The sequence below is a fragment of the Erythrolamprus reginae genome, chromosome 1, assembly GCF_031021105.1.
Source record: "Erythrolamprus reginae isolate rEryReg1 chromosome 1, rEryReg1.hap1, whole genome shotgun sequence".
NCBI lineage: Eukaryota > Metazoa > Chordata > Lepidosauria > Squamata > Dipsadidae > Erythrolamprus > Erythrolamprus reginae.
In genome coordinates this window covers 84,811,752-84,824,921 of record NC_091950.1, presented here as the reverse complement: position 1 = coordinate 84,824,921, position 13,170 = coordinate 84,811,752, and the positions used below count along the sequence as shown (strand labels likewise).

The 13,170-nt window shown below is 42.0% G+C and overlaps 1 protein-coding gene across 1 annotated transcript; it reads left to right on the top strand.

The window, feature by feature from the left end:
- Positions 1 to 145: 145 nt before the first annotated feature.
- OIP5 (Opa interacting protein 5) lies at positions 146 to 9,264 on the top strand. The gene is made up of 5 exons (XM_070757189.1): positions 146 to 527; positions 2,173 to 2,239; positions 2,848 to 2,967; positions 5,307 to 5,388; positions 8,832 to 9,264. Exons 1-5 carry the CDS (start codon positions 266 to 268, stop codon positions 8,970 to 8,972), a joined length of 672 nt encoding a protein of 223 aa, XP_070613290.1. The 5' UTR covers positions 146 to 265; the 3' UTR covers positions 8,973 to 9,264.
- Positions 9,265 to 13,170: the final 3,906 nt, after the last annotated feature.

The window sequence follows — 13,170 nt, the reverse complement described above, 5'->3', positions numbered from 1 at the left end:
ATTCTCGCAACTCGATTAGGTAAAAGAAAAAAGACGAGCAGGCGTCTGCTCCAATGAGCGGGGAGAGAGAAAGAGGTAGGCCGATCCTTGCTAATTTTCGCAACTCGATTAGGTAAAAGCGAAAAGACGAACAGGCGCCTGCTCCAATGAGGGAGGGGAGAGGGGGGGCGGTCCTTTCTAACCAACCCACGGGAACTCAAGGGGATGCCAATTAGCGCGAGTAGAAAGACGGCGGCCAAGTTTGAAACTTTGGCGAGAGGTTGCGATGTCGGTACGGAAAAAACTGCGGCATCTCTTTGAGGAGCCCCTAGTGGGCGGCACAATCACGGTAGAGCGGCCAGGACCCGGTTGCCAAGCCCAGCGAAGCGCAAAGAAACGGGAAAGCCGTGGGAAGCGAGTCCCGGGCATTCGGGGACTCAGGCTGGAGGACTGCGTGGTCTATCAGTGCCGTTGCTGCCGGGTCGTATTAGGAGATTCGCTCAACTTGTGCGCCCAGGAGGAGACACTCCGCGTGTTTGTTTGTTTCAGTGAGTTGATCGGCTGGTTTTGCCACGCAGAGTAGCAATAGCATTTAGGCTTATGTACCGCTTCATAGTGCTTTTACACCCCTCTAAACCAGTGTTTCCCCACCTTGGCAACTTGAAGATATTTGGACTTCAACTCCCAGAATTCCCCAGCCAGCATTCGCTGGCTGGGGAATTCTGGGAGTTGAAGTCCAAATATCTTCAAGTTGCCAAGGTGGGGAAACACTGCTCTAAGCGGTTTACAGAGAGTAAGTACCGTATATTGCCTCCAACAATCTGGGTCCTCATTTTACCGACCTTGGAAGGATGGAAGGCTGAGTCAACCTTCAGCCTACTGAGATTCGATCTGCCAAACTTCTGGCAGCCGGTGATCAGCAGAAGAACCTTGCAATACTGCACTCTAATCACTGCACCACCGAGGCACGCTAAAGTCCAACTCCCAGGAGGTGCGAATTGGCACCGAAACTTAGTTTAGTAAGGCAGTAGGAATCGATCTGCACCAAGGATGCTTATATGGCTCTCCCTGGCTAGGACATACACTCACCCAGATCATTAAATGGGAAGAGGTTTGCCATCACTGGATTAGAAGATCTCCGATGATGATGATGATCATTATTATTATTTATTAGATTTGTATGCCGCCCCTCTCCGCAGACTCGGGGAAGCTTACAACAAAGATCCCCTTCTAGCTGTATGATTTTATCACCTTGGATAGTATCCATACACCCACTGGCAGCAAATGCAGCGGGGGGGGGGGGGCATACAAATCTAATTATTATTATTAATAATAATAATAATAATATTGTTATAAATACCAAATAGCTGACATTATTTACAACTTGTGCAGCTGCATTCCGTACTAGCTTAAGTTTTGTAATGTTATTTAGGGGCAGCTCTGTGTAGGGTACTGCAATAATCCAAAGGGGGGTCATGAGAACACAAATGATATTGGGCAGAGGCTCCCAGTTTAGGAATGAACACAATTGATGCACAACCCGAAGGTATGCAAAGGCCCCCTTAACCACGGCTATCACCTGCTCTTCTAGGAGAAGCCAAGAGTACAAGAGAAGCCCCTCAGATTAATTCCCTTGAGGCAATGATACCTCATCCAGGACCAGATGTGGAAAAACCTTGGCATTGGTGTCTGATGTATAAATAGCATATAAACTACTGTAATAAATAAGAGCAGGCTGTTATTTTTAGAGCACAAAAAGAATTGCAGATTGTTGTTGTTTTTTAAAAAAATCTTTTCTTGTATGTGATTATTCTCACTTTATTTTTCATTGAGAGAAAGGCCTTTCAATACATTTGGAAGGAAAAGTTTATTCAGGAATAGGAACAATGTATGACATCCGAAGGTCATGGGGTGGGGGTGTCATCTACCAATAGCTATCTTTTCTTGGAACTCACAAGGCTAGAAAGATTGTGGATTGTTTTGTTTTGTTTTTGTTTTGTGTTTGTCAAAATCAAAAAGTATAGTTGCCTAAACTAAAGAATAATAGTTTTGGGAACTTTTTTATTGCTAATATTGGTCAATTCTTGTTACAAAAACGATCCCAAAAAGTGGATTAACCCCTTGTGGAAAGCCATTAAGACAAAATAATTGTTTGCATTACTGATATTCCAGCGCTGCCTTTATTTTCTGCAGAGGTCACAAAAGATGTTGTTGTGGAAGACAACTTGATGGTCTGTGTCGAAGGAGACCTCGTTGGTTGGTAGGTATCTTTTTGAAAACCTTTCCAATGTTTACTTATGACTTAATTCGCTCCATCATCATCATCATTATTATTATTATTATTATTATTATTATTATTATTATTATTAATTTACTTAAGTATTTTGAATGCCTGTAAGACAAGGTAACCTTAAAACACACACACAGCTTCTTATAAACACAGGGTTAGTGTTCTAAGTTATATACGGTAAGTTTAGTGTATGTCTATAATTCTTGAACTGTTTACTATTTCTGTTGGGGTCCTCATAGAAATTGGTTTTTTACCAATAACATGATGGGCAGTTCAGTAGAGGTCTTGGTCAGTTCCTGGAATGTTTTCATGGACATCAACACATACTAATGGATTTGGCAGGAAAAGCCCGATATGTTTATATATCAACTGAAAAAAAACCACAAGAGTAATATAAAAATACAAAAGTCCACAAAGAATAAAGGTACTGCTGATTGATATTCTATGATTGTAAATTCATTTACATTTGCAGAACCAAGAGCTGCTATTATGCATGAGGCTCAAGATACACAAGCTATAAAGATATATGGAACATAATCTGGAATTTTAATTGATTTCATGTTTTCGTTTTCTTCCAGCACTTATAACACATTGCGTTGTCAGTCTTGTCAACTGGACATTGGCTTTATCCTCTATAGTTCAAAGTCACGGGCTTATCTGCGAGGCCTCTTCTGCCTTTTTAAGGACAATATCAAATGGTTAGTGTTCTTCAAAAGCATATTGGATTAACTTGGTGTTTATGTAATAATGTAAACAGTAATCTACTCTCTGATATAAAATATAGTCAAGTTTAGATACAGAATCGAAGTTTTTAACAAAAGGTATCTAGAATGCTTAAGATTTAATGCATTTCAGAAAAGCCATGATCTTGCTTGTTTTGGCTGTTCATATCTTGTATATGCAGCCTTTGGCTGTTATATCAAAATATTTAGTCATAAAATATGACTTTAAAGTTTAAGCAGCTAAAGACAACTCTTAATATAAGTCTGTTTTGGTTTGGATATGACATGAGGACACCTTCCTAAACACGTGACATCAAAAAATTATTATCAATTAAGGATGAATTCTTGGTGAGATAAACATTGAACAAATTTGGGCCAAAATGATTTTTTTCAATGTTCATCTCACCAAGAGTTCATCCATTATTTTTTTTATGTCACACGCTTAGAGTGTCTTTGTGTCATATTCAATTCAAAACAAACTTATATAAGAGTTGTCTTTAGCTGCTTAAACTTTAAAGTCATATTTTACACCAGATTCAGATTTTCCTATAGATCTTATCTAGCATACTCCATTGACAATATGATTGCTAATATTCTTAGATATGAATAGGCCTGAGTTACTTTGATCAGCTATGAAATTACTTCTGCTCTGGTTCTCCTCTGGCCATATGGCTGCAGGAGAGACAGAGGCACCAGCTTGCATAGTATTAGACATTTGTCTAGAAACAGAGATAGCATTCTATGTCTTATTTTTTTCCAAAAAAAAATTAAGTTGGGAAAACTGTTAACTTTTATTTTATATATGATTAGAAGATGCTCTATTTTTTTTTAAAAAAAATGCCTTTTGAAGCTAAGTTCATTCAATTTCTGTTTCCATTTTATTTTATTTTATTTTTAAAGTCCCTCTGGGAATCTGGTATGTACCTTCCCTTACGTGGTATTACAGTAATAGTTACTCTAATAGTTATAAGTCCAGAATCATCTCAAGAACTTAACCATTGAGCAGCAATTTCAAAAGCAGGGTTTTTGTTTCCCTTAACATCGAAATGAGATGTATATAATTAGGATTTAAAATGCAGTATATGTTCATTTAAAATGAAATTTGTCAGAATATATTGTGGTAATAATGTTAGTACATTTATATGAGAATAATAAACAAAACTATTATGTCAACAAGGTATTGCTGTATTAGTGGAGACCTGAGTAGTGGTAACCATAATAATACAGATACTGTATATTTGATTTTTTTCATATAAACGATGCTGCACTTCAATGATTAGATGACCTAGACATGGGTATATGGATCTTATTAACTCTCATATTTTATAGTGTTTTTTAATCTAGATTAAACAATATATGGTTGGTTGGATGGATGGATGTATATTGCAATCCATATATGTATGCTAAATAAATAAATAAATCTTAATAAAGTTTAGGAAACCATGTTCAGGGATTAGTAAAATTCTTGAAGTCTAATACAGTGGTACCTCTACTTAAGAACTTAATTCGCTACGTGACCAGGTTCTTAAGTAGAAAAGTTTGTAAGTAGAAGCAAATAATGTGTGCAAACCCATTAGGAAAGAAATAAAAGTTCGGAATTTGGGTGGGAGGAAGACAGTCGCTGCCGAAGGAAGAAGGTGAGGTGACGAGAATCAAAAAAAAAAAAAAGCCAAAACTTTAAGGCTTAAAAAACATGGCAGGAAACTGGCCAAGCCTTCGTGCTGCTCTCAAATTTCCTGGGAAATTTTTCTGGGCTCAGGTTCTTAAGTAGAAAATGGTTCTTAAGAAGAGGCAAAAAAATCTTGAACACCTGGTTCTTATCTAGAAAAGTTCTTAAGTAGAGGCGTTCTTAGGTAGAGGTACCACTCTATTGGGGAGGGAGGGGGTTTCCTTTTGCAATCATTGTTTCTGTTCTTTGTCCACTTGCTGACCAACCATCTTGCAACAGGTTGTGTTAAGCACTGTAAACCAGAGGTGAGTTCCTCCCGGTTCAGACTGGTTCTTTACAATTGGTAGTGCAAATTTTCCCCCACTTGTCGAACTGGGAGCAATGGTCAGCCAGCAACGCCCACAAACCCGCTCTCTTGGTGGCGCCATAGGCGGTGGCATCTTGTTTTTTCCTTCTGCACACGCGCAGCTGTTTCTAGCTTCTATACATGTGCAGTTTTCAGCACTGTACATACATGCAAAGCGCGCACCCATGCAGCGCAGGAGGAAGGGAACCGGCAGCAAGGTAATTTAGAACCCAACCCTGCTGTAAACCGTTTATTCTTTTTAATGAATCAATATTAAAATATTATTAACACTGGTTTTAGTTACTCGCTACAAACTGCGGCTACAGTAGAAGCTTCAAAAGTAACCTGTCCCGTTGTGAGCTTTAAGGAACGTTTGAAGAAAGTAAGTATTTTCCGACTAGTTTTTTTTAAAAAAATCTATTATCGATAGAAATTTGAATTTATTTGTATTTTTTTTATTTATATTTATACTATGCCTTATTATAAGGAATGAAAAAAGAATATAGTGGAAAATATACAAGGTACTCTATTCTCTAGTTTCTTTAGGGTTTGCCATGAGCAATAATAGACCAGAAATTATCAAAATAAAAAAAAGGTGGGAAAAGATTGTGTTACAGTGGATCGCAAATGGCATGGATCATGTTGAAACAGACCAAGCTTACCTAGCTAATTGTGACTTCATGGCAAATTCTAATATGTTTACTGTTTACTTTTCCATGCAACGTCCACTATCTAAATGAAAGATTCTTGTATAACTGTAATAATATGAATTGGTTCATGATTGAAAAGCCTACGGGGCCCATTTCAGTTGAAGTGTTACGGCAATTTTTTATTTATTTATTTATTTATTTATTTTATTTATTGGATTCGTATGCCGCCCCTCTCCGGAGACTCGGGGCGGCTAACAGCAATAACAAGACAGCGTACAATAATAATCCAATACTAAAAACGATTAAAAACCCATTAATATAAAAACGAAACATACATACAGACATACCATGCATAAAATTGTAAAGGCCTAGGGGGAAGTGTATCTCAATTCCTCCGTGCCTGGCGGCAGAGGTGGGTTTTAAGTAGCTTACGAAAGGCAAGGAGGGTGGGGGCAATTCTAATTTCTGGGGGGAGTTGGTTCCAGAGGGCCGGGGCCGCCACAGAGAAAGCTCTTCCCCTGGGTCCCGCCAAGCGGCATTGTTTAGTTGACGGGACCTGGAGAAGACCCACTCTGTGGGTCCTAACTGGTCGCTGGGATTCGTGCAGCAGAAGGCGGTCCCTGAGATAATCTGGTCCGGTGCCATGAAGGGCTTTATAGGTCATAACCAACACTTTGAATTGTGACTGGAAACTGATCAGCAACCAGTGCAGACTGCGGAGTGTTGGTGTAACATGGGCATATCTGGGAAAGCCCGTGATTGCTCTTGCAGCTTCATTCTGCACGATCTGAAGTTTCCGAACACTCTTCAAAGGTAGCCCCATGTAGAGAGCGAATGGTGGCCATTTATTGTTTCCCACCTCATCTTCCAAATTAGAGACTGGTTCCAATGGATTAAGGATGGAAATAAGAATAATGTTTCCCATAGAACTCTCACTTCCTTTCCCAACGGTTAACATTTTGGCAGGACAAACAGACTTTTTCTAGTAACATTACCCTAGAAAAGTAGATGACTGTTAGTGCTATGTACATAACTAGTCGGGTTTGGCTATACTGTATATACAATAAACCAACAATATATGCTTACATGTATTAGAACACTATTGCTTTAAGAGCTAGTGTTACAGATTGCCATAAGAGGGCGACAGAAGCATGACTGTCTCAGCTAGTTTGTCTTTGTGACTTTGCTATAGAACTGTGTGTTCAAATGATGGCTGATTGCCAGTATGTATGTTTTTTATATTATTGTTATTGATTTTTATTATTAGATTTTTAACTGTTTTTATTGTTGTTGTATTTATTCCGATTGTTAGCCGCTCAGAGTCCTTTTTGAGTGATTGGCATATAAATACAATAAATGAATAAATAAATGGATTAATGTATTTGTAAGCTTGTAGTATTGTACGCTGCTCATAAAAATAAAGGGATCACTTAAAACAACAGAATATAGCTTCAAGTAAATCAAACTTCTGTGAAATCAAACTGTCCACTTAGGAAGCAACACTGATTGACAATCAATTACACATGCTGTTGTGCAAATGAAATATTCAATAATATTTCATTCATTCAAATCTAGGATGTGTTATTTTATTTTATTTTAATAATGAACAAACAAAACATACAGACAAACTTTTATTTATATATATATATATATATATATATATATATATATATATATATATATATATATATAAAACCATTAACTAATCAGCATACTTCAGCTACATCAACGACCCCAGATGTTACCCCACTGACTCACCAGGAAGTTTCTACACAGCAGGCAATTGCTGAGCCATCAAACCACACCCAGCCACCAGTATTTATAGAAGGAAGGCAGCTTAGGTCTCGCAGTGTTCGCCTTAGCATAAGGACAGAAACACCAGCCTGAAGATGATGAGTGGGACCTCATCGAAACGTTGCCAGAAATTTCCAAATCCTACACGGAAAGAAACCCGAATATACCAAGACCGTCATACCTGTACCCGTGAAAATCTACGAATATATATATATATATATATATATATATATATATATATATATATATATATATATATAATGCAAAATGAATTAGCTTAATACTTTACAATTCTGTTTCCATTGAATTATTTTTTTCTTAAATGTTAAGATGTGCTATTTGAGTGTTCCCTTTATTTTTTTTGAGCAGTATATATGTATTGAGAGTTATTGACTGATGTAATTGTGTATGACTAGGATTCTTCTAGACTAAATAGTATTTTATAAAATCTTAATAGTATTTTATTAAGAAATACCTAGATAGATTAACGCTGTGGGCCCAAACTAACAAAATGATATTTAACATCAAGAAGAGTAAAGTTCTTCACCTAGGTTAAAAAAAAACCTAGACACGCATACAGTCTGGGAGGAACCCCACTTAGCAGTAGTGACTGTGAAAGGGATCTCGGAGTCTTGGTGGATAATCAACTAAATATGAGCCAGCAATGTGCAGCAGTGGCTAAAAAGGCCGACACAATCCTAAGCTGTATCAACAGGGGGATACACTCCAAGACCAGGGAGGTATTAATACCTCTGTATAACGCCCTGGTCAGACCACATCTGGAGTACTGCATTCAGTTCTGGTCACCACACTTCAAAAGAGACTTAGAAACTCTGGAGAAGGTGCAGAAAAGAGCAACCAAAATGATTAGGGGACTAGAAACCAAGACTTAAGAAGACAGATTGCGGGAACTGCGCATGGATAGCCTAGAGAAAAGAAGGGCCAGTGGGGACATGATAGCAGTCTACAGGTACTTGAGGGATTGCCATGGAGGGGAGGGGAGCATCAGAGGGCCAGATGAGGAACAATGGTTGGAAGCTGACCAAGGAGAGATTCAACCTAGAAATAAGGAAGAACTTCCTGTCAGAGCAATCAACCAGTGGAACGGCCTGCCAGCAAAGGTTGTGAACTCCCCAACTTTGGACATTTTCAAGAGGAGGTTGGACTGTCATTTGGCTGGGGTGCTGTAGGGTTTCCTGCTTGGGCAGGGGGATGGATTTGATGAAGGTATTGAAAGAAAGAATTCCGTTTCTGCAGTACTGCTTATATGAATATTTTTAAATTACAGCATAACATTACTCATTTCAAAAGTATTTGTAAAATGTCAAATTGTTTGATATTCTGTACTACATTCTCTTTACACTTAGTTCTTTGTTTTTAGTTAATGGAGAATCTTGTGCAAGCTCATACGCGCATGGAATTGCTCATTAAGAAACTAGAATTCAATCAACAAAGAATTACATATGAGAAGGAGAACTGTAAAGGAAGACCACATGGATACACAAACAAGCTGAACAGTTAACTTTTTAGAAGTGCCTATCTCAACTAATTCTTTTGCAATAACTGGCGTTTATAACTGCAAATGTAAATTAATATGGCTTTAGACTGGCAAATTAGTGATACAAAATTGTTTCCTTTTCTAACACGCTCAAGGGCATGTAGTGTTTGACCTATCCCAAATAATTTAATTCCTTTATGTAAATATTTCTATATCCTCTAACAAAAACCTTGCATAATTGTTTTAAGATTGCATTGTAAACATATTGGAAACTAGATAATCTACTTGAAAAATAAACATTATTTTATGTACATTCTTTTAGTGGTTATCTTGTGGTGGTGTTTTTTTTTTTACATTTGAGAAAGATAGGTTCTCAGGACTCAGCTACAAATTGTATTCAATAACATTAAAATTGGTCAAAAAAGTGAAACATATTAAATATCAGATTAACATTTTACCAGAAACATTTTAAATTATTGCCAAACTTCCAAAAGTAACCATATTTTGAGGAGATAACTTTTTAATTACAGGGAAATCATTATGAAATCATAATATGCATTGTAATGTGTTCATAATGTTTTCCTCATCAGAAGGCTTACAGCCAGAAAACTCAATTTCCTGGTTATTGTACTTTCAAGATTGAAATACAGTGGTACCTCTACCTAAGAACGCCTCTACTTACGAACTTTTCTAGATAAGAACCAGGTGTTCAGGATTTTTTTTTGCCTCTTCTCAAGAACTATTTTCCACTTATAAACCCAAGCCTCTGAAACTGTAACCGGAAAAGGCAGGGAGAAGCCTCCGTGGGGCCTCTCTATGAATCTCCTGGGAGGAAACAGGGCCGGAAAAGGTGGGGAGAAGCCTCCGTGGGGCCTCTCTATGAATCTCCTGGGAGGAAACAGGGCCGGAAAAGGCGGGGAGAAGCCTCTGTGGGGCCTCAGGGATTTCCTGAGAGGAAACAGGGCCGGAAAAGGCAGAGAGAAGCCTCTGTGGGGCCTCTCTAGGAATCTCCTGGGAGGAAAAAGGGCCGGAAAAGGCGGGGAGAAGCCTCTGTGGGGCCTCTAGGAATCTCCTGGGAGGAAACAGGGCCTCCACCCTCCCTGTGGTTTCTCCAATCGCACACATTATTTGTTTTTACATAGATTCCTCTGGGAAAAATTGGTTCTTACAAACTTTTCTACTTAAGAATCTGGTCACTGTTCTGTCTGGGTTTTCCCAGACCTCCACACCCACTGAAAAAACAGCCAGACACTCTGGTAAAATCCAAAAGTATTTTATAGCAGGAAAAAATAAGCACAAAGGAAAACCTGTCTTCACAGCAGACAGGTTACAATACGTTACAACAGGGTCCTGATGTCCAGTCAATTTCACAAGCTTCTTGCTGGCACCCCCCCCCAAGGTTTCAATAGTCCAAGGCACAAACCAGGATTGTAGCCACCAAAGTTCACAGACAGGTCTCACGAATCTCCAAGATAAAACTCCACAAGCCAGGAAGGGTGGGGCCGCCTTTTATCCTTTCCCAAGCACCACACCCAAACCCAGCTGTGACCTCTAATGCTGGAAATACCTAGCCAATTGAGTTCGTCTCTGATTAGCTCTCCTGTGTCGCATATCTATGATGTCATGAGCATCTTCCCCCAGGGAATCCAGGCTGCTTGCTGGGGAGAGCTCCCCCTGGTAGAACTCTGGCTGTCCTTCTTCTTCAGCCTGGGATTCCGCTTCCTCGTCAGTCTGCACCTCCTGGTCCTCAGCCTCTCCCTCTGAGCTGGAAGCCGACAGCAAATCAGCCATTCCCGGAGGGGTCCCAGGCTGAACCACAACACCATCCCCCCGCGGAAGGCCCCTCCCCACCTGCCAGCGGAGAGGACGCGGTTTCTGAGGGAACTGGGCGTGAAAAGCCCGAAGAAGATCGGGAGCGTCCAACAACGCCGCTTCCACCCAGGAGCAATCATCCGGATCCCCCTCTACCCATTGCACCTTGTACTGGAAACACCCATCCACCCAACGGGAATCCACGTCATGTACCATAGCTTCAGGGAGGTGATCACGAACACACGGGGCAGGAAACACGGGAACATTGGGACGGAGCGGACAATCGGGAGGGACAGGGACTAGCAGCGAACGGTGAAACACAGGGTGAACCCGCAAGTTGTCCGGCAGGGTGAGCCGGTAAGCCACCGGATTAATCACCCGCTCAACGGGAAAAGGACCCAGGAACCGGGGATCTAGTTTGTGCCGGGGTAATTCAGAGGCTACATATTTCGTGGACAACCACACCTGATCCCCCACCACCAAGGGGGGCACATCCCGTCTGGAGCGATCAGCCACCCTCTTGTAGTCCTCCTTGGCTTTATTCAGGTATCTCTTCACCATCTCGTGAACCGCCTGCAGCTCTGAGAGAAAGTCCTCAGCAGCAGGCACCGGGGAATCTAGGAGGGTCAAGGGAAAGAAGCGAGGGTGAAATCCATAATTTGCGAAAAAGGGCGTGAGCCGGGTCGATGAGTGACGGGAATTGTTGAAAGCGAACTCCGCTACAGGGATAAACCGGGACCAATCCGTCTGACGATCCGCCACTACACACCGCAGGTATTGTTCCAATATCCCGATCACTTTTTCTGTACCGCCATCGGTCTGGGGGTGCTGCGTCGAGGCGAGGCACATGGACACATTCAGGGCCGACATCAATTCCCGCCAAAACCGGGCTGTGAATTGTGTGCCCCTATCAGAGACCACTCGATCCGGAAGCCCATGTAACCGAAACACGTGACTAATAAACATTTGAGCCGTGAGTTGGGCAGTGGGCACCCTAGTGCAAGGGACAAAATGCACCATCTTGGTGAGCATGTCCATCACCACCATGACTACCGTGAAACGAGCAGAGGAAGGCAAATGAGTGACAAAGTCAATGGACACGGCACCCCAGGGTCTCTCAGGCGTGGGCAAAGGTTGCAGTAATCCCGGTGGGGCTCCAGTCACCCCCTTGGCCGTACGACACTGAACACAGGTGGCCACATAGGAACGCACATCATCTTGGAGGCGTGGCCACCAGAATGTCCGAGAGACTAGCTCCAATGTTTTAAACAGACCAAAATGCCCCGCCACTGGACAGTCATGACACTGGGTCATAATCAACCCTCTCACTGGGCCGGCGGGAACATACAGCTGCCCCCGGTACCGAAGCAGACCGTCTTGAAACGTCCATGGGGAATTGGGTGTTAACTCCCGCACTCTCTGCGCTACAAACCCATCCTCACGCTGCGCCTCCCGTAAATGGTGACGCAAGTCTACTGGGTCCTGAGTGGCAGCCAAAGCTGCAGGGGGTAACACTGTCTGCAGAGGGGCCAGCTCCTTCGGGTGCGTGTATTCTGGCTTGCGCGACAAGGCATCCGCTCGGGGGTTCTGGGCACTGGGAGTGTACCTGATGCGGAAATTGAACCGCGCGAAAAAGAAAGACCAGCGGATCTGTCTCTGGTTTAATTTCCGGGCCGTCTGCAAATACTCAAGGTTCCGGTGATCCGTCCGTACCTCGATTTGATGACGGGCCCCCTCCAGGTAATGCCGCCAATGCTCAAAGGCGGCCTTCACCGCTAAAAGTTCCTTCTCCCAAATAGTATAGTTCCTTTCCGAGGGAGACAGCTTCCGGGAGAAGTAGGCACACGGAAACAACATGTCACCGGGCCGATGGGCTTGGAGAAGCACTGCGCCAACCGCTACATCTGAAGCGTCGGTTTCTAACACAAACGGCTGAGCGGGATCAGGATGGCGCAGAAGCGGTTCCGCCATGAACGCCGCTTTCAGGGCATCAAAAGCCCGCTGTTCCGCCTCCCCCCAACCAAATGGGACTTGTTTTTGTAACAACCGCGTCAAGGGCGTGGTTAACGTGGCATACCCCGGAACAAAAGCCCGATAGTAGTTTGCAAACCCCAAAAGACGTTGTACGTCTTTCACCCGTCGTGGAGGTTGCCAAGACTGAAGTGCGGCCACTTTGTTCGGGTCCATGGAAATGCCACCTGGAGATAAAATGTGCCCCAGGAATTCGACGGTAGTCTGGAAGAATTGGCACTTCTCCAGCTTGGCATACAACTGCTGCTCCCGCAACCGGAGCAGGACCCGGCGCAAATGGGTCAAATGCAAGGCATGGTTCGGGGAATACACTAAAATGTCATCAAGGTAAATCACCACAAAATGGTCCAACATGTCCCGGAACACGTCGTTCATCAGA